Source organism: Rutilus rutilus (genome assembly GCF_951802725.1).
Source record: "Rutilus rutilus genome assembly, chromosome: 19".
Lineage (NCBI taxonomy): Eukaryota > Metazoa > Chordata > Actinopteri > Cypriniformes > Leuciscidae > Rutilus > Rutilus rutilus.
The window spans coordinates 32,322,192-32,341,274 of record NC_140232.1 but is presented as its reverse complement, the minus strand read 5'-3'; the positions used below and the strand labels follow the sequence as shown (position 1 = coordinate 32,341,274).

General features: G+C 36.9%; 1 protein-coding gene across 3 annotated transcripts; it reads right to left on the bottom strand.

The window, feature by feature from the left end:
• Nucleotides 1-9: 9 nt before the first annotated feature.
• On the bottom strand, nt 10-18,058 carry septin5a (septin 5a). Of its 3 annotated transcripts, none has more exons than XM_084390089.1 (11): nt 11,352-11,505; nt 9,857-9,947; nt 9,680-9,766; nt 8,941-9,064; nt 7,312-7,446; nt 6,124-6,241; nt 5,815-5,916; nt 5,450-5,546; nt 2,418-2,553; nt 2,174-2,276; nt 10-716 (listed from the first exon to the last, which is right to left on the bottom strand). In XM_084390089.1, exons 1-11 carry the CDS (start codon nt 11,424-11,426, stop codon nt 654-656), a joined length of 1,131 nt encoding a protein of 376 aa, XP_084246215.1. In that variant the 5' UTR covers nt 11,427-11,505; the 3' UTR covers nt 10-653. The 3 variants fall into 3 exon arrangements, with proteins under 3 accessions (XP_084246215.1, XP_084246214.1, XP_084246216.1); XM_084390088.1 differs by lacking the exon at nt 11,352-11,505 and adding an exon at nt 17,861-18,058 and having other exon boundaries at nt 532-716; XM_084390090.1 differs by lacking the exon at nt 11,352-11,505 and adding an exon at nt 10,080-10,112 and having other exon boundaries at nt 532-716.
• Between the last annotated feature and the right edge of the window lie 1,025 nt (nt 18,059-19,083).

Here is a 19,083-nt window from a genome sequence, read left to right as displayed (position 1 = left end):
GACAACTGATAAATTATTCACATTTATTAGCAAGCTTTACATAAACAATTGACATAATAATATAAATTATTAAATTATTAAAGGCCATTAACACTGATAATAATGGAACAGATTTTATTCCAATTATTACTGTTATAAAACAAGCAGAAAACAGCATTCTGAGTATGTTTAGAGATAACAATTATTGGAGCTGTATGTTCACATTCACTATAAAAACCAAAACTGCCATTGAACCCAAACAAATTCATAGCAAAAGGACCTCACACACTCTCTCTTTCTCTCTCTCTCTCTCTCTTCAAACACACACATACACGTCAATAAACCCCTGCACTGTCAGAAAACAACTTACACACGCATTCGTCTTGCTAAGCAAATAAAAATAAAAAGTCAATATAAATTAGATCCCTTTAGAAGTTAATTTAAGTTAATGGTAAACAGGTTTATGTACGCTCCTCATGAACACATGACGAATCACATGACAGCTGCACCATATTCGATCCAGGCAGACAGAAGCACCGAGCAGATGAACAGAGCGTATCTGATGGTCAGACCTCTAGATATGATATTTGTACAGTATCATTTAAATGCATTCACATCTGAGGGGTGCAGTGAGGGCTGCAGTGTGTGTGTGTGTGTGTGTGTGTCAGACAGCATCACTGGTCTTTCTCATGCATCTGTTGTTGCATCTTTTCCAGCATCTCCTGCATTCTCTTCAGCTGCACAAACAAAACACACAGTCAGAAAACTGTCATTGCAACTTTCCTGTAGTTTACACTGGTGAAAAAACTCAAATGCACTATAGTAATATTAGCATGCTTTTTTATTATCCTTATTGAACTGATTAGAAAGCATATAATATAAGGTTTTTTTTCCATTTTAAACACAATACTCGTTTTCTATGCCAGTTGTCCATCGTTTTTACTGTACATTATAATGTTTTAAAGATTGATTTCACATAAAGCATATACACTACCGTTCAAAAGTTTTTTTAAAAGAAATTAATACTTTTATTCAGCAAGGATGCATTAAATTGATCAAAAGTGACAGTAAAGACATTTATAATGTTACAAAAGATTTCTATTTCAAATAAACTTTCTATTCATCAAAGAATCCTGAAAAAATGTATCATGGTTTCCACAAAAATATTAATAAAAGTTTTCAACATTGATAATAATGATCAGAAATGTTTCTTGAGCATCAAATCATCATATTAGAATGATTTCTGAAGGATCATGTGACACTGAAGACTGGAGTAATGATTCACTTCTCTAGTTGTGCACTGCTCTGGTTTACTATTTAAATGTAATATTGCAGCGTGGCTACATTACAAAAAAAATTGCCTGGGTTCTTCCTCATTTGAAGAATATGAAGAAAAATGCCTACATTTGAACATAAATATGAAAAATCCACAAAAAAAGATTTATAATATTGGCCCTGATAAACACAATCATGATTGGCAATTAAATGATCTAGAATATCGAAAACAATACATTCTTATGCAAATGTATCTAAAGAGACTATGAATATAAATGAATCCAGCACATGCTAAAAACTGTATGGATTTATATCACAAACTATAGCACATATCTCTGTGATGCTTTAAAGAGGATCTATTATGCCCTTTTACAAAGTCTTGATGTTGTTTTTGGGCTCTACTAGAACAGGTTTTCACGCTTGAATGTTAATCATTTTTCTCATATTTTCCATTGTTGCAGCTCGTCTCTTCCCAGTCTGTCAGTAACGCTCTGTTTAGTTCCTGTCACTATGAAGCCCCTCCTTCTGAAAAGCACACTGTGCTCTGATTGGTCGGCTGGATAAGTGTGTTGTGATTGGTCAAGTGCTTCGAGCGTGTTTGGGAAATGTCCCGCCCATTACCATAACCACGAGTTTCAACACCACTAACTTACTCAACCAGGCCCCGCCCCTTTATTCTGCGTATGAATTATTATAAATGAGGAATATTGTGGTGGAAGAAAACTCAAGACTACAATGGAGGCGTTTCAGGGAGTTCAGAAACAGTGACACTGATATAGAGACTGACTCCCGCTGGAGGGACTTTGGAGCTTTACAGACCTTTTTCATGCTCAAACAGCAACATTACACACTAAAGAAAGTAGAAAATATAAAAAAGCATAATGGGACCCCTTTAAGATCAGTGATGATCATTTTATACCTCTTCATCCTTCATCTTGATTAGTCTCTCCGTCTCTCCGTCTGGTGTTGGCAAAGGCAGGATGGGTAGCGGACTGTCCGTACGGTTATCCTGTGCAAGTTTACTGAAACACATACACACACACATATCTCATATGATCTAGGCAGGAAAGTAAGACAGTTTTTCTTCCCTACATGATCCGGTCGTTTCAATGAAACAAAATGCATTACATTTACACAAATCAGTCTGTGAATGTTCCACACACCTGGTCATCTCCTGGATGCACTGGGCTCTGTAGTTTTCGTAGTGCACGTCGCACGTCACGTCTTTCAGGTCGTGCATGTGAGAGCGAATCAGCATGTTCCTCAGTTTCACAAAGTCACAGTGAGACTGATTCTCCACTGAACAAAACACACAAAGAAATGCAATAGAGTTCATGAACACAGACACAAACACGTCACACTGTCTGAAACATAGTTTTACACATGCTGATTCTCATTTACATTGCCTTACATTCACAGATTTGGCGGTGTGTATTGAAATACCAGTATCAAGACCACCACTGCACACCATTCCTCTTGAACAGCACAAGGGGTTTTGTGCAAAAACCTTTTAGCCTAAAAGCCTGTTTTATATGGCGTTTACACATACATTTATGCATTTAGCAGATGCTTTCATCCGAAGCGATTTACAACAGAAGACCTGAGTTGGTCACAGAGTCAACAACACATTTATGAGACACCTGCAGTATTGAATCATGTACAGACACGCACTAAAAAGCCTGAAAAACCGCATGTGTACGTGAGCTTAAACACTGTAAAAATATACACATTTCATCACTGTTTTCCAAAATGTGTCAGAACACTATTGCATTCCCACAATTGCCACAAGGGGTGCTATATACAGTAGTCAAACTGTAACACTTTACAATAGGGCTGGGAGATAAAAATCAATTCACCTAGGTATCACGATTCTTTTTTTAAACGATTTTAAAAACGATTTTTTTTATTACAGAATCGATATCAATGCAAATTAAATTGCTTTATTTTTGTCCTCGCTTACAGATGAGGTTGACAGAAGTTAGCCACTTTCGTTTCAACAGAGGATGTTATCTATGAGTGTTGAGTGACGTAATACAACGCCCGTTTCACACATACTCCGTTTGCAGTGCATATGCGGTGCGTATTTTTTTCCGTACCCATGTTAAAGGGATACTCCACTTTAAAATGAAAATTCTGTCATCGTATACTCACCCTCATGTTGTTTCAATCCTTTATGAATTTCTTTCTTCTGCTGAACAGAAAGGAAGATATTTAGAAGAATGTCAGTAACCAGACAGTTTCTGGTCTCATTGACTTCCATAGTATTTTTTTTTCCTACTATGGAAGTCAATGAGACCAGAAACTGTCTGGTTACTGACATTCTTCTAAATATCTTCCTTTCTGTTCAGCAGAAGAAAGAAATTCATAAAGGATTGAAACAACATGAGGGTGAGTATACGATGACAGAATTTTCATTTTAAAGTGGAGTATCCCTTTAACAGGTTAGAGCTTTCACACTGCACGCGGTTGCAGTCCGTCGATCCGTTCCAGTTGCGGTGCGTACACAGCAGTGCAGAGATCGTTTCCGCACCGAGTCTATTTTTGCTGTGCTGCAAACGCTGAATTAAAGTGATGATGAAAACAGATTGACCAGAAAATGTAGTAATTTCACCATAAATGTATTTAATTAAATACAACTTTTTTCCACAGTCATCTTTTTACTTTAAGAACGGGGTAAAGCAAGGAAAACTACAATTTACCTCAACAAGGCGACATAATGAACAACACTTGTCTCATTCGTGGAGGTGGAAAAACAAGCTCTTTGTGACATGCAAGATTTATTGTATTAAAATTTAAATGCAAAAGAAAAGGCATGAGAGGAAACAATTGTTTTTGTCAATTTTAAGTTTTAATATAAAATGTTTGCGATTTTAATATAAGTAGCCTGCATGGTTAAATATTTGACCACTTGCTTTTCTTGAGCAACTTAATATAAGTAGAAGTAATGCATGGAATAATAGGACTACGTTGTTTAAATTGTGTTTAAATGTGCATACGTCCATTAAAGAGAGTATATGTGTATCAAGAGAATCGCAATGCAGACAAAACTTTTTTTTTAATAAAAGTTGCTGCATAACTTCTGGATTTGAAATAAAAATAGTAAGTATGTGTTTGTGGTACAGCCGCGGATCAGTTATTCACTGCAAACGCAGCATATGTGAAAGCACTATAGCGCATGCTGCTCCTGCACCGCATACGCACCGCATACGCACCGCAACACGCACCGCATACGCACTGCAGACGGAGTATATGTGACACCCCAACTGTTTCCTTGCCGACACAGTTGGGGTGGTGTGGCGCAATGGATAAGACACATGCCTTTGGTGTGAGAGACCCGGGTTCGAATCCACTGTGAGACACCAATGTGTCCCTGAGCAAGACACTTAACCCCTAGTTGCTCCAGAGGCGTGCGACCTCTGACATATATAGCAATTGTAAGTCGCTTTGGATAAAAGCATCAGCTAAATGAATAAATGTAAATGTAAATGTAAATGTGAAACATCGTGAGACTGAATGCATTGAAAAGCCCTCGCAATGCGCACCGCTACTCATATGCTGAGAGAGAGATAAGACAGTAGAACTGCACGATTCATCTTTAAAAGACTGTGATCTCGATTCAAACACCCACGCGATCTTTCAATTCGTCTGTCTATTAAACCTTTGACAAAATCATATCGCAACATTCAAATCTGTGTTGGCGCTGCCGCTGACCCGGAGAGAGGAGAGTCTTTTCCTCAGAGTATCATTATTTCTGTGATACAATAGTTCAAATTATCATAGAAGTACTGGGATAAAAGTTTAAAGTTCAAATATAAACACTGATGTCTACGATAGCGATAGAGTAATTCAGTTTTTGATAAAAAACTTGCTGCTTAAAATAACGCATTTATCGATTACATTGTTTCTCCACAAGGCGCTTTTCAATGTAAAGGGAACTGCGGTGTATGTAGACAGAAATGGCTCATTCTAAGGTAATAAAAACATAACGGTTAATTAAGTAAGGTCTTTATACACCACTGAAAACATAGTTATGTATATGATATTGCATTTCTGTCAACAGATCCTCCTAAATATTACACAACGCACCTTTAAGTAGCATTAAAGTACTGTATGTAAAACAGGACTGGCATGCTTGCAATCCATTTCCAAAGTATTCATATCTGCGTTTGTGCATTAACTGTATAAATATACCAACCTTCCACGATACCCCAGGGGTAAAGACGACCTCTGACCCTCTGACCTCTGGCCTCCACCACTGCATTACTGCCAATGACAGCAAACGGAGTACACTCCTACAGCACACACACACACACACACACACACACACACACACACACACACACACACACACACACACGAATCATTCAATGTTCATTACATAAGACCTGGTATTCTTTTTGAATCAATACACTTTGCTCTAACATGCTTTTTGCATTAAAGTAAAAATAAAAAAGTCCATCATATGGGTAAAATCAATCCAAATGGATTCAAATTCATTCAAAATCATTTCGGAAAAAATGATATTTAGGAGATGAGACTTATGAGATGTGTTTGCCGGACCTTCAGCTCTTTGTCCATCTGTTTGAACTCCTCCTCTTCATCAGAGTCACACTCAGGAAACTGATACACTTTAATCCCGAAGCGCTCGATCTCATCTCGCACCTGCAGAAACACACATCAACAGTATGAAACGCATCTTGTGTTGTGTTTCACACCTCGAGTCAAATATGCGGTTAACAACTAGCTTGGATCGGATGCGTTTGGTCTAGAATAAAATAATTGATTCCATCAGGAGCAGCACCACAAAAATAATCAGATTTACAGTTAACTGAGTTTCAGAGGACGTCAGATCAGATCGTGTCCACTCACCCTGTCCTTCAGTTTTTTCACCTCATTCGGCGTGAGACAGTCGGCTTTAGAGATCAGAGGAATGATGTTCACTTTCTCATGTAGAGCCTTCATGAACTCCACGTCCACCGGCCGCAAACTAAACGGTAAAAGCGACAATGAGTCTAAGTATATTCATGATATCCATCATATTGCACCACCATATGCATATTTCACCACCACCCCAAATCCATCTGTATTTCTATTGACTTCTATTATGTATTAAATACCAGCAGTGGATTAAATACACAAATTAAGTATTTGAGTAAAAGTACAGATACCTCCAGTACAAGTATTCATACTCATTTTCAATATTACTTGAGTATTAAAAGCACTGATCGATGAATCATGTTTATTATTTATTCTAGTCAGTGCTAGTCATTAGTCCACAAATATGCATTGATCTGCAAATAAGCAAACTTTTTTATCTTCTTTGCAAAACTTCCTAGTCATTATTATACTTATTATACACTTCTAGCTCACAAATGACTCAATTACACAACAGTCACATGGACAAAATATGATTTTCATTTATAATAATCAATATTTAAATTCGGCATTAGTAACTTTTCACGTTTATTTTGACCGGAATTGAAAACAGACTTAGAATACTTCGTTACTGTCCAGCTATGTTGAATAATACTGTATAATTTTTTATTAATAAGTCTTATTTAAGTTGAGACCTCCATCATAGACAAGTCAAAAATGTTTACTTTTATCTCACTCAAGAATTAAATTAAATATGAACTCATGAATTCACATCTGAGAGTGAGTGGCAGGTTTGTTAACTATTAATGATATTAACAATAAGGACCTCATTTGAATTAATCTGTATATAATCTTAAAATAAGCTTTATTCCTTTTAGTATAATTAAGTAAATGAATACTTGCAGACAGCTGAATTCAAACAGGGTTCTTATCAATTTACTGATATCTTGTTTTGTATTGATTTGGAGTAGTAAGGAATATGTGCTAATTCTACATATTGCACTAAAAGAAAAACAAATTCTAACGAATGCCATTAATATACGTTACAAAGAGGCACAATGGACCATCCTCCCCATATACACACATGTATTATTATGCAAATGTGGATGCATGTGAACTTGACCCATATAAGACACCCCCGGTCCACCCACTCCCACACTCATATAAAGGGTGTTTTCGTACCCGTGTCCGAACGGTGGTATGAAGTACAGGCAGCAGTGCACTCTGTTGTCTAATATGTTCTTTCTGTTCAGTCCGCTCTCATCTCTGAAGTACTGCTCAAACTGCTGGTCGATGTAGTCTGTGATGGGCTTCCAACTGCAAACACACAGATAAACACACACTCTTCAGAAGATCACAACTGAACACAATAACCGAACCCCTTTGGCCTTAAATTATTTACTTGAATTTTTTACTTTGAGTTTTTAAGTTGATATTTCAGCACATTCACATGTTCACGGTTCTCTGATGCTGGTTAATGACGGCATGAAACAGAAGTTGTGATAGTATTTTCTTCCCTATTGTGACATATATCCGAGTGAAACGGCTTCTGGAACAAGAACAAATGTAGGGCGGGGCTTGATTTTGTACAAGGGGAATTGATTGGATGGTTGTGGTTTGCTATTGGTGGATCTCATGTGAGTGACAGGTTGCCCCGCCCTCGTCAGCAAGTTATTTTGATTAAGGATTACAAGTACATGAATAAAAAAATAAATAATGATGTGCACAGGTAAATCATTTATAATACATACTGCAATATTCCATTGAAAAAAAAATAGGGATTGTCAATTTTGATTTCATGGTGACTTTAATAATCACATGACATGCAGGTAAACAAACAAAATATTTAATTTTCTTTAGGATATGTTTTATTTTGATTGTTTTCATTTTTATTAATTAATTAAATTATTATTTTAATAACTTTATTTTATTCATTTTTTTTACTCTATTTGTTTTTTTTTATGATTTATCTTTGCATTAACTCACAAAGCCCTTGCTGTTCCCTGACAAACCCCAGTTTGTGAAACCCTGAACTTAGACTCTCGAGCCTGTGCTATATTGTGAACACAGCCATGACTAAGGGTGTGTTCACACACACTTGGCATGTTTGGTTGGATTAAAACGAACCCTGGTGCGATTGCTCTGTTAGTGCGGTTCATTTGAATAAGTTTGAACGCTGCCAAACGATCCCTGATCAACAAGCAGATCGAGACCGGTGAAAAGATGGGTCTTGGTCCGCTTCCAAATGAACTCTGGTGCGGTTCGACTGAAATAGGAGCGCAACAAGGACCAAAGACATGAAAACAAACCAAAAACAGGAAGTGATGTCACAAGATGCAACCCTAAAAAGGACAGAATGCTTAAGCATATGTCACAATGTTGCCCATCACAGTTCGGTACAGGGATTCCTGCCGCCGTTTTGACTCCTTTACATATTTTATAAGCTCTTCACAAGTTCTCAGCTGGTCAAAATAGCATAATATGTAGGCTACGCACATACAACGAGCACATTTATCCCAGCGCACAGCATTATTTTGGATGTTCAGTAAGTTCCGTCCCAAAATATACGTAATAAAAGCCGACCAATCAGGTTGTGAACGTATCCCTATGCCTTTAGGTTCGGCATCTTTAGGTTTGGTGTTAAAATGCCAATGTGAACGCTAAGCGGACCAGGACTACAAAGTGTGAACACACCCTAAAATACTTTTTGCTTTCATACAATGCTGTATTGAGCAATCAGCATCCGAGACCATAACTATCTGTTTCGTAATTGTAATTGTCATGTGATGCTGGGAACAGCTGAATTCTCACCATTCATTATTATTGACCGCGTCTCCAAATCCCGGCGTGTCCACAATAGTGAGTTTGAGTTTGACTCCTTTCTCCTCAATGTCCACTGTGTGTTTGGTGATCTCAACCGTCTGATTAATACGCTCTGTCACAGGAAAAACACGTTATATCACTCAAACTGACAAAACCATATAAGAGATGTACACTTATCTATGGACTACACTACCCTTCAAAAGTTATGGGTTGGTAAGATTTTTTTTATGTTTTTGAAAGAAGTCTCTTCTGCTCACCAAGGCTGCATTTAGTGATCAAAAATAAAGTAAAAAACAGTAAATATTGTGAAATATTATTACAATTTAACATACATTTTCTATTTGAATATACGTTAAAATGTAATTTATTCCTGTGATCAAAGCTGCATTTTTCAGCATCATTACTCCAGTCTTCAGTGTCACATGATCCTTCAGAAATCATTCTAATATGCTGATTTGCAGCTCAAGAATATTTCTCCTCATTATCTATGCTGAAAACAGTTTAATATTTTTGTTTGATGAATAAAAAGTCCAAAAGAACAGCATTTATTTGAAATATCAATGTCTTTACTGTCACTTTTGATCAATTGAATGCATTCTTGATGAATAAAAGTATTAATTTATTTGAAAAAAACACTGAAACTTCTGAACAGTAGAGTATATTGTATGCTTAATATAAACAAAACAGATTTTTTTTTGGTGTACTGTTCCTTTAAGACAATTTTTACCTTCTGCATTTAGTAATTTCCTGTCTTTATATAGATCTGTGAGAAAGAGGCTGTTAACTAGAGTAGACTTGCCCAATCCAGATTCACCTAAAACACACACACACACAATGTTCTTGTTATTGACAAAGATGAGCATGAAGTCAGTGTCACATGCTATAGTGATGATCTCAGACATACCTGCCACCATCAGGGTGAAGTCGAAGCCCTTCTTCACCGACTTCCTGTGGACCTGATTAGGAAGCGTTGCAAAGCCGACATACTGCTTGTCCTGAGAGAAAAAGTCAAAAATGAACATTCTGTATTACTTATATGGAAGAAAGAAAGTTATACAGGTTTTGAATTATTATTTTGGGTGAACTGTCCCTTTAAGACAGAGCTTCTGTGAATCGTCAAGACTGACACAAAAATAGCAGAGCATGAAAATGCCAGTAGTGTCGAGACTCCTGCAGATCTACCAACTGTGCCGGAAACTGCTCAGCATTCATAACCGCTCAAACAGACACTGAGAACACTAATATTACTGACGGTTATGCGCTGAATGAAAGCAAAATCAAGATCAAACCCGACAGCAGAACCAGCTCAGTGTCCAGGCCAAACCGACTGGCCATATACACACACAGAAGCCATATTTACATAAGCTGAAAAGGCCTTTTTCACACACTCGAACTTGGGCCAAACACAACTCATCTGACTGCCAGAGCATCTCACAGCCCGTCATGTGTGTTTCCGCAGTCCATCGTCCTAGAAAAGAGAAACCCTGCCGTATCTCACCCCACGTGCACAGTGTGTGTGTGTGTGTGTGAGAGAAGATGTGTGTGGAATTCAATTACATATAAAAACAATGAGATTTTTTACATTTTCTGAAGCAAAACTATGCTGTTGCTAAAGTGTTCTGAAGGATTTGTAGCATGTTGTTATGAGGCGGTTTGGGTTTTCAGGGTGGTTGCTAGGGTGTTGCTAAGGTTGCTAATACTAGGTTTGTTCAAATCTTTAACTTTAAGAATAAGCATTCAAAAGCACCAGAATTTGCATAATATCATGCATGCACTGCAAAAAAAATATATTTTCTTGAAATTAAAATCTATTTTTGTCTTGTTTTCCAGCACAAATGTCTTAACATTCTTAAATCAAGATACAAAAAAAAGATGTTAAGTCTTGCTTTCTGAAAAATGCATCAAAATAAGTGAATTTATGCTAAATTCAGGGTCTGCCAATCTGGCTCAGATTTGCTGGACTTTATTCAAAAATGAAAACAAGATTATTTTTCTGAACCCACTGGCAGATATTTGTCCTGTTTTAACCATAAACTCACTTAATTTTGAATAATTTTTCAGTAAACAACACTTAATGTCTTGTCATTTTTCTTCTTAAGAAAATGTGTCTTCATTTAAGAATGTTTAAATACTGTAAAACAAGACAAAATACTGAGTAAGGAAATCATTTTTTCAGTGTGTGATGTCATACTATTTACACTAACACTTATTAATAAACTAAATGGAAGCATATTCATTCGTGCCTTTTCTCATATAGTCTCATATATATATATATATATATATATATATATATATATATATATATATATATATATATAAAGCTGCAAATGAATATGCCTCCATTTAGTTTACTAGTAAGTACATATATATAAAATTTACAAGACATATAAACACCGAACCTTCTGTCGGGTGGTTCTGGTTCGGGGACACAGAAGTTTCTCCACCAGTTTCTCCTGCAGCATCATGTTGTCCATCCTGAACCAGACGCCTCAGAAATGTGTGTCGTCCGTCTTTAAACCTGCGTGACCTCTCTCTCTCTCTCTCTCTCTCTCTCTCTGACTCTCAGTTTACGACTCTCTTTCTCTATAAACAACCTCCGCTTTCCTTTTCCTTGATTTCTGTCTGTCTCCTGCCCATGGCACATCCCAGCATGCCGTGTTCAGACAGGCAGATAGAGGAATCCCCACATGACTGAATGAAAGACTGACAAAAGAAGGTAGTGAGTGAGAGAGAGTGAGTAGTGAGCAAGAGAAACGAAAAGACGTAAAGGGGAAAAAAAGCATGGAAGCAATTTTAGACAGGAAAGGGGGGCAGGAATAAAAACACTCATTCATTTGGTCGTTCATTCCTCCCCCACTTTTTTTCCATAGACGGCTCTGAGGTGTAGGGATTTCTATGTGTGTGTGTGTGTGTGTGTGTGTGTGGGAGCAAGACACATTTAGTAAGATGGCAGCCACACCCTTCCCACCAGACCTTGCCAGACTGGCACACACACATCTTTTCTACAGACTACAGCACAGCGGAGTGACCTTTACTGTAGTATTACTTTCAAATGCTATGAGGATGCATATTTTTGCCTGTATAAAAATATAAATACTGTTCAAAAGTTTGAATTTTTTTTTTTAATGAATGAAATGAATACTTTTATACAACAAGGATGCATTAAATTGATCGAAAGTTACAGTAAAGTCATTTATACTTTTACGAAAGTTTAAAATAAATGCTGTTCTTTTTGAGCTTTCTATTCATCAAAGAATCCTGAAAAAAATGCATCAAGGTTTCCACAAAAATATGAAGCAACTGTTTTCACCACTGATAATAATGTTTCTTTGAGCAGCAAATCATCATATTAGAATGATTTCTGAAGGATCATGTGACACTGAAGACTGGAGTAATGATGCTGAAAATTCAGTTTTGATCACTTTTTGATAGTTAAAAAAAGAAAATAGAAAACTGTAAATTGTAATAATATTTTACAATATTACTGTTTTTACTGTTTTTTTTTTTATCAAATAATGCTTGGATTAAATGTATTATTGAATGAAAGCTTAAATTAATTAAAAGCTTAATTACTGAACGCAGTTAATTCCAGTTAATATGTATCGATGACGACATCCAAAGCCTCAAAGCCTGTTGGACCAGTTTGCTTTTCAGGAAGATTCTGTGAATACGTGTGATTGATTCTTCAAATTCGCTTTGTATATTTTCTGAGTGAAATGCAGATCTGCAGGGGTTAATACTAAAGCTTTGTGGGTCGTGTAGATCACTAACTCTGATATAAGCAATAGTATTAGTGATGTCTGAGCAAACACCACTAATAAACATCTTGATATTAAGCATGATTTGCCCTATTATAGGGTTGGTGGGGGTGCTGGTCATGCATATAGATGATCAGTGTGCTGGTGGGGGGTGGGGGGTCCAAAGGGGGTCTTTTGAATAGAGCAGAACAGATGTCTTTGAGTGATACAATAGCTCCGGTTCCCCCACCCTACAGAGAACAACACCCTCTCACTGTCCAGCTGCCATCTCTGAGTGCCACCTGACACAATCCAATATCTCTATTGTTTTAAACCAGCTTTGTTTGAGGAACTCTGATACGATCAAGTGTATTAAAATGGAGGAAACAGCTTTCATTTAACCCTCTGGTGCTCAAAAATATCAAATTATAATTTTTTTATTTCAAGCTAATTCATTTTTGTTGCGATAATATTGTTTATTTAAATATTTTATATTTTTAGGAGATTTTATGGCACTCACTTATATTTACGGAATAGTTATGACCCATTTATTACCTGTTAATCACTTTTTCGAGCATAGACCGGAAGATGAAATTTCCAACTTAAACTCTTGTGAATCTTGAATGTCATTAACATACCATTTTAAATTTTATATGAAATATATATTTTCCAAAGCATGTTTTACTCTAAATCTGTGAGAAAATCAAAGCCATAAATCTAAACAAGTTGTGTTCCAAATTTGAGGTTGATATCTCAAAAAATTCGTTTTCAGTAAGATTTTGTTTGGGCGCAGTGCTAAACATGATGAAATTCGTCCCCCATTCGTTTCCAATGCGTTCATTTTTGACTGCGAACAATACAAGTGTGACTTTTATTTTCAGGACCATTCAACCCCTTTCCAATAATTTTCTTCTTTTTTTTTTTTGGTTCAAATATCAAGTGCCAAAACCTTTACCAATTGTTCACATTGTTGCTTACTTACTATTAAGAGTAATAGTAATGAAGAGTTCACAGAGAATGCGTTTCTTTCCACTGCGCTACTTTTCCATTGTTTTGCAATGTAAACGCACTAGACGGACGTCTTTAACCATTGCTCTCACGTCTTTTGCAGCGTTTCGCTCATGACACATTCTAAAAACACTGCGCTTAAGTTAAAATATAAGTTAAAGTTTAATTCCACTGACCTGCGTCTTGTGTTTTTACTACAGCAAAACCGCATTCTGTGTGAACTAGAGCGATTCTGGATAAATTGAGAATCACAATTTTTTAGTCGCATTATTCGCATAAATTGCGCTTTACACTTAAGTGTAATCCGTATGTTCGTTTGGCCGGAAGCTCTTTTACTTTATAAAGTTTTAAATATTAATATTTTTCTTATACAAACTCAACAATGCACAGAAAGGCATTTGAATACTTTAGCAACTGTATAGCAATATCCTGGCAACCACCCAGAACACTTCAGCAATTTCATACTGTAGTAACACACAGAAAGGCATTCAAAACACTTTAGGAACTGCATAGTGACACCCTGGCAACCACCCAGAACACCCTAACAATTGCATAGCAACACACTAAAAACAACCACAACTGCAGCAATAATAAAGTTTACTGCAATTGCATAGAAATGCACACAAAGCAATTCAAAATACCTTAGCAACTGCATAGCGACACCCTGGCAACCACCCAGAACACCCTAACAATTGCATAGCAACACACTAAAAACAACCACAACTGCACCAATAGTAAAGTTTACTGCAATATTCATAGAAATGCACACAAAGCAATTAAAAATACCTTAGCAACTGCATAGCGACACCCTGGCAACCACTCAGAACACCCTAGCAACCACATAATAAAGCACAGAACGGCATTCCGAATACTTTAGCAAGTTAGTAACTGTATAGCAACGCCCAGCCAACCTTGCAGTTATGCACAATAACATTTCTAAAAATTTAAATAGAGACATCCTGCTCATCTCAGACAGTGATTCCCTGCTTGCTGTTCTTCACTGACATTTAACAGTGAGGTGGGACCAATGATGTCATGTGAGCTGTCTCATGTTACACTGCATGTGGGTTGGAACATGCTGATGATGTAATAATGATGGGAAGGGTGGAGAGACGCCTGAGGGAAGAGAAGTGAATGAACACGAGACTCTCTGCACAGACTAAACATCCTCGGGGCTCTACGGCAGCTGCACTGGGTCAAGCACAAACAGACCCGGAACGGTCTCGCTTTCACACCATGTCAGCTTTACTGGTTCACCAGATTGTTTGTAATATTAAGGGCATGTGTTTAAATGGTTCAGCGCACATGCACATTATCCAGGGTAACTTACAGTACACTTATTACAGTGATGCTCAGAGGCACAATGGTGATAGTTGTGGGGTTTAAACTGACAACTTCCCACAGCACTTCACATGGATAATATTCAGGGAACACTGTATTGCACATACATTATTCAAAAGTTTTAGATCGGCAAGATTTTTTAAATGTTTTTGATAGTCTCTTCTGCTCACCAATGCTGCATTTATTTGATCTAAAATACAGTAAAACAGAAATATTGTGAGATATTATTACAATTTAGTATAACTGTTGAATATGTTGTAAAATGTGGTCAAAGCTAGATTTTCAGCATCATTACTACAGTCTTCAGTGTCACATGATCCTTCAGAAATCATTCTAATATTATGATTTGTCACTCAAGAAACATTTCTGATTATTATCATGTTTGTAAAAACGGTGATTCTTTTTTTAAGATTCGTTGATTAATAGAAAGTCAACAAAAAACTTTGAAATTTGAAATATAATTTTTTGTAACATTATACATTTCTTTACTGTTACTTTTGATCAATTTAACGCATCCTTGCTGAAATTTTATTTTATTTTATTTTCAAAAAATGAAATCTTACTGACCATTTGAACGGTAGTGTAAATGAACTCACATGTGCAGGAACAGTTTTATCAAATATAACATGTCATTTTTCACTCATCCTCATGTCATGTCATGACTTTCTTGTGTGGAACACAATACGTTTCTCAGAATGTCTCAGCCTCTGTTTTGCATGCAGTGAATATGAACAGTGATACGCATCTGTCCAGCTCCAAAATGGACAAAAAACTAAATTGTTGCCAGTTCTAGAACCTGCACTCAAAGTACATTCTTGGAAACAGAAGAAACGAATGCCATTAGGGTGAGTAAATGACAACTGGGTTTCATTTGTGGGTTAATTTGAAGGATATTAGTGAAACGGCACTTAATCCAAAACCGAGGTGAACCAAAGCGTATTCTTGAGCATGTGCTGAACGCTCTGTCCTCTCTCATACTGTAGATACTGAGATGGACGTTTCTTGCTGAGGCATTTGAACAACTACACAGGCCATTTGACTTCATGATCAAAAGAAACTTCAATTCTGCCATCTGTCACGCCATATGCAGCTGCGCACTTCACTGACAGCACACACTGCAGACATCTCGCTCTATAGAAACACACACACACACACACACACACACACACTGCTTTATTTCAATGCACTGACCTTTTCAGAGATAAATAAGACATGTCTGAAATGGCAGCCAGCCTTCCACACCATTAAGCTATTAAGCTTCAATGCAGAGAGAGAGAGAGAGAGAGAGAGAGAGAGAGAGAGAGAGAGAGAGAGAGAGAGAGAGAGAGAGAGAGAGAGAGAGAGAGAGAGAGAGAGAGAGCAATAGAGAGAGAGAGAGAGAGATCTTGAAGCATTGACAGAATGTGTGTGTGTGTGTGTGGGTGTTTGCTGTTGCGTTCTGCTTTTGCGTAGGATGATGAGTTTTCTAGGAACTGCACATGTGTGTTCATGGTTCAAGTGCTGGAAGCCGTGTGAAATCGCTAACAGCTTCGGTACATATAGTAAAATAGAAAGTATCGGCTGTTTCATTAAACAGATGCTAAATTCAAGTGCACAATTCTCATGGAGATCAAATCAGCAAATTGCAACCAGTTACTTTCCTTCAGGGTTTACCACAAATGCATGTGCTAATATACTCCTAAAGTAAACTTCTGCTCACTAACTAAGGCTGCATTTATTTGATCAGAAATACAGTAAAAACTAATGTAGTGAAATATTATTCCAATTTTGAAATGTAATTTATTCCTGTGGTCAAAGCTGAACTTTCAGCATCATTACTCCAGTCCTTAGCGTCACATGATCCTTCAGAAATCATTCTGATATGATGATTTGCTGCTCAAGAAACATTTCTGATTATTATCAGTGTTGAAAACAAAATTCTTGTCATGTTGCTTGTGGAAACTGTGTTGCATTTTTTTCCCCCTCAGGATTCTTTGATGAATAGAAAGTTTTACCATTCTGTAACATTATGAGTGTCACTTTTGGTCACTTTAATGCATCCTTGCTGAATAAAAGTAATTTCTTTAAAAGAAAATAATCTTACTGACCCCAAACTTTTGACCAGCAGTGTATGCATTTCAAATAGACAGTCTTTCTCTTTTGGGAAAATGGATCAGACATATTGATGTCATACTGTATATACGTTTCCAACAGCTTGCTCTCCAGAATGATAATACCACTGACACAAGCAATATTAAAATGCAAATCGGATTGAAACGTGAACTAAAGGTTCCCATACCGACTGTTTCAATGATCGACACTACAACTTATTTTATGGGTGATGCTGCTTAACAAGGTGTGAAACCACATTTAGATGCACATCACCACACCAACACATATATTGGTTGAGGAGGAGGAAACACTCTTTCACTCAAACATCTAGAGCTCAGCACCATCAGCCTCCAGCTACTGTAACCATGACAACACCTCCAGAGAGGAGTAGCACTATCATCCTCATATCAGAAAACACAGCCAACAGACATCAAATTTCCTTCAGGATGATGATCAGGAGAAGAATGCACGAGATATGCGTTATTATAATCCTGAAGGAATGAAGTGCGTCAGTCGAGGGTGGGTGACACCAACAGCACACTCTGATGAAACCGGGTTAAACCTCGTAAACGGTCGCGTGATGAACACATAAGAAAGCAGCAATATGTATAAAACACACTGTCAGGATGAGAGGGAGCGTCGTATGATTTTGTCGATTTGTAAACTGAATTGGTAGGAACTCTAAAAACTGCTGTAAAACTGCGCAATGTGGTAAAGTTGCTGTTTCTCACCTCACTGTCCTCTGAAGCAGCAGCGGGTCGGATGAGGGAAGCAGGTGCGCGAGGATGAAGATGCACAGGCAGGAAGAGAGAAATAGTCATCATTTCATCCACTCACTCACAGTAAAAACAGAGTAAAAAACAGTCCCCGTGTCTGTGTCATTACCGGATTTCATGAGCCTGCTCTTGTATCTGATGTTGGTGCTCATGTTTCGGGCTGTCTCGCTCTCTGCAGTTCTGCTGGGCTCGGCTTCGGTCCGTCTCGCGCTCGGAACCTCAGGGGTGGATGGGCGTGGCCAGCGCAGGCGAAGCCCCGCCCACACACACGTCATTCACAGACACAGATTACAGAATACTACAGCTGCGCCTAGGCGTTCCTCTTTTTCTTGCTGATTTCATCCCTTAGATTTATACATAACAAAAAAGTTTTTGATGCATTATGACGATTGATTTAACCTCATTATTGTGCTTTTCTTTTTACGTTTTTAGTTTTCTTTTCAGAGCAATTCTATTTTCTGATGTATGCAAATCCAGGATATTTATTTATTTTTGTTGCTGTTGTTATTGTCCATTGAAAGAGATACAACCACGCTTCATCTCCCTGATTGTATGTATAAGTTCTGCAATAAAAAAAGTGTTTAATTTTTTCCTACTTTTGTCTAATATTGGATTCTTACATTGTGCTAGAATATGTGCATATATGCTTGAACATGTTTAAGATCCTGTGAAAGTGTGCACTATTGTCATTTTTCTTGCAATAAAAAAAACTACAGCTGTGCTTGTTACTTTAGCAAACATTGTAATTTTGAATTTAAAAAGACAATCAAATTGGTGCAATAAAATATTAAATTTAAACATCATTACAATATAAAAATCTTTTCATTAATCATATTAAATCTAGTTAAAAGTACATGAATAAATAATATGTAAGGCTTTTACTTAATAATTCACTTTATTAATTGAGCATTTTAAATTTAATTGTTTGTTTAGTTAAAAAAAACTATATTTGGTGTCAATGAGTTTTATATTTTTTAATAAAAAAAAAAAAAACAAGCATGTGCCAAGCATTCTTTTTAAAAATTAAGCAGGATAAGCATAACATTTGCAGCATCAATGAAACTTTAGTCAAAAATGGTGAATGAAAGAGTCCCATCTTTCACTTTTGAGCCAAATATAATTTAACGTGTACGAAGGGAAATGAATGATATTCATACAAATACACAAACCATTTCTGT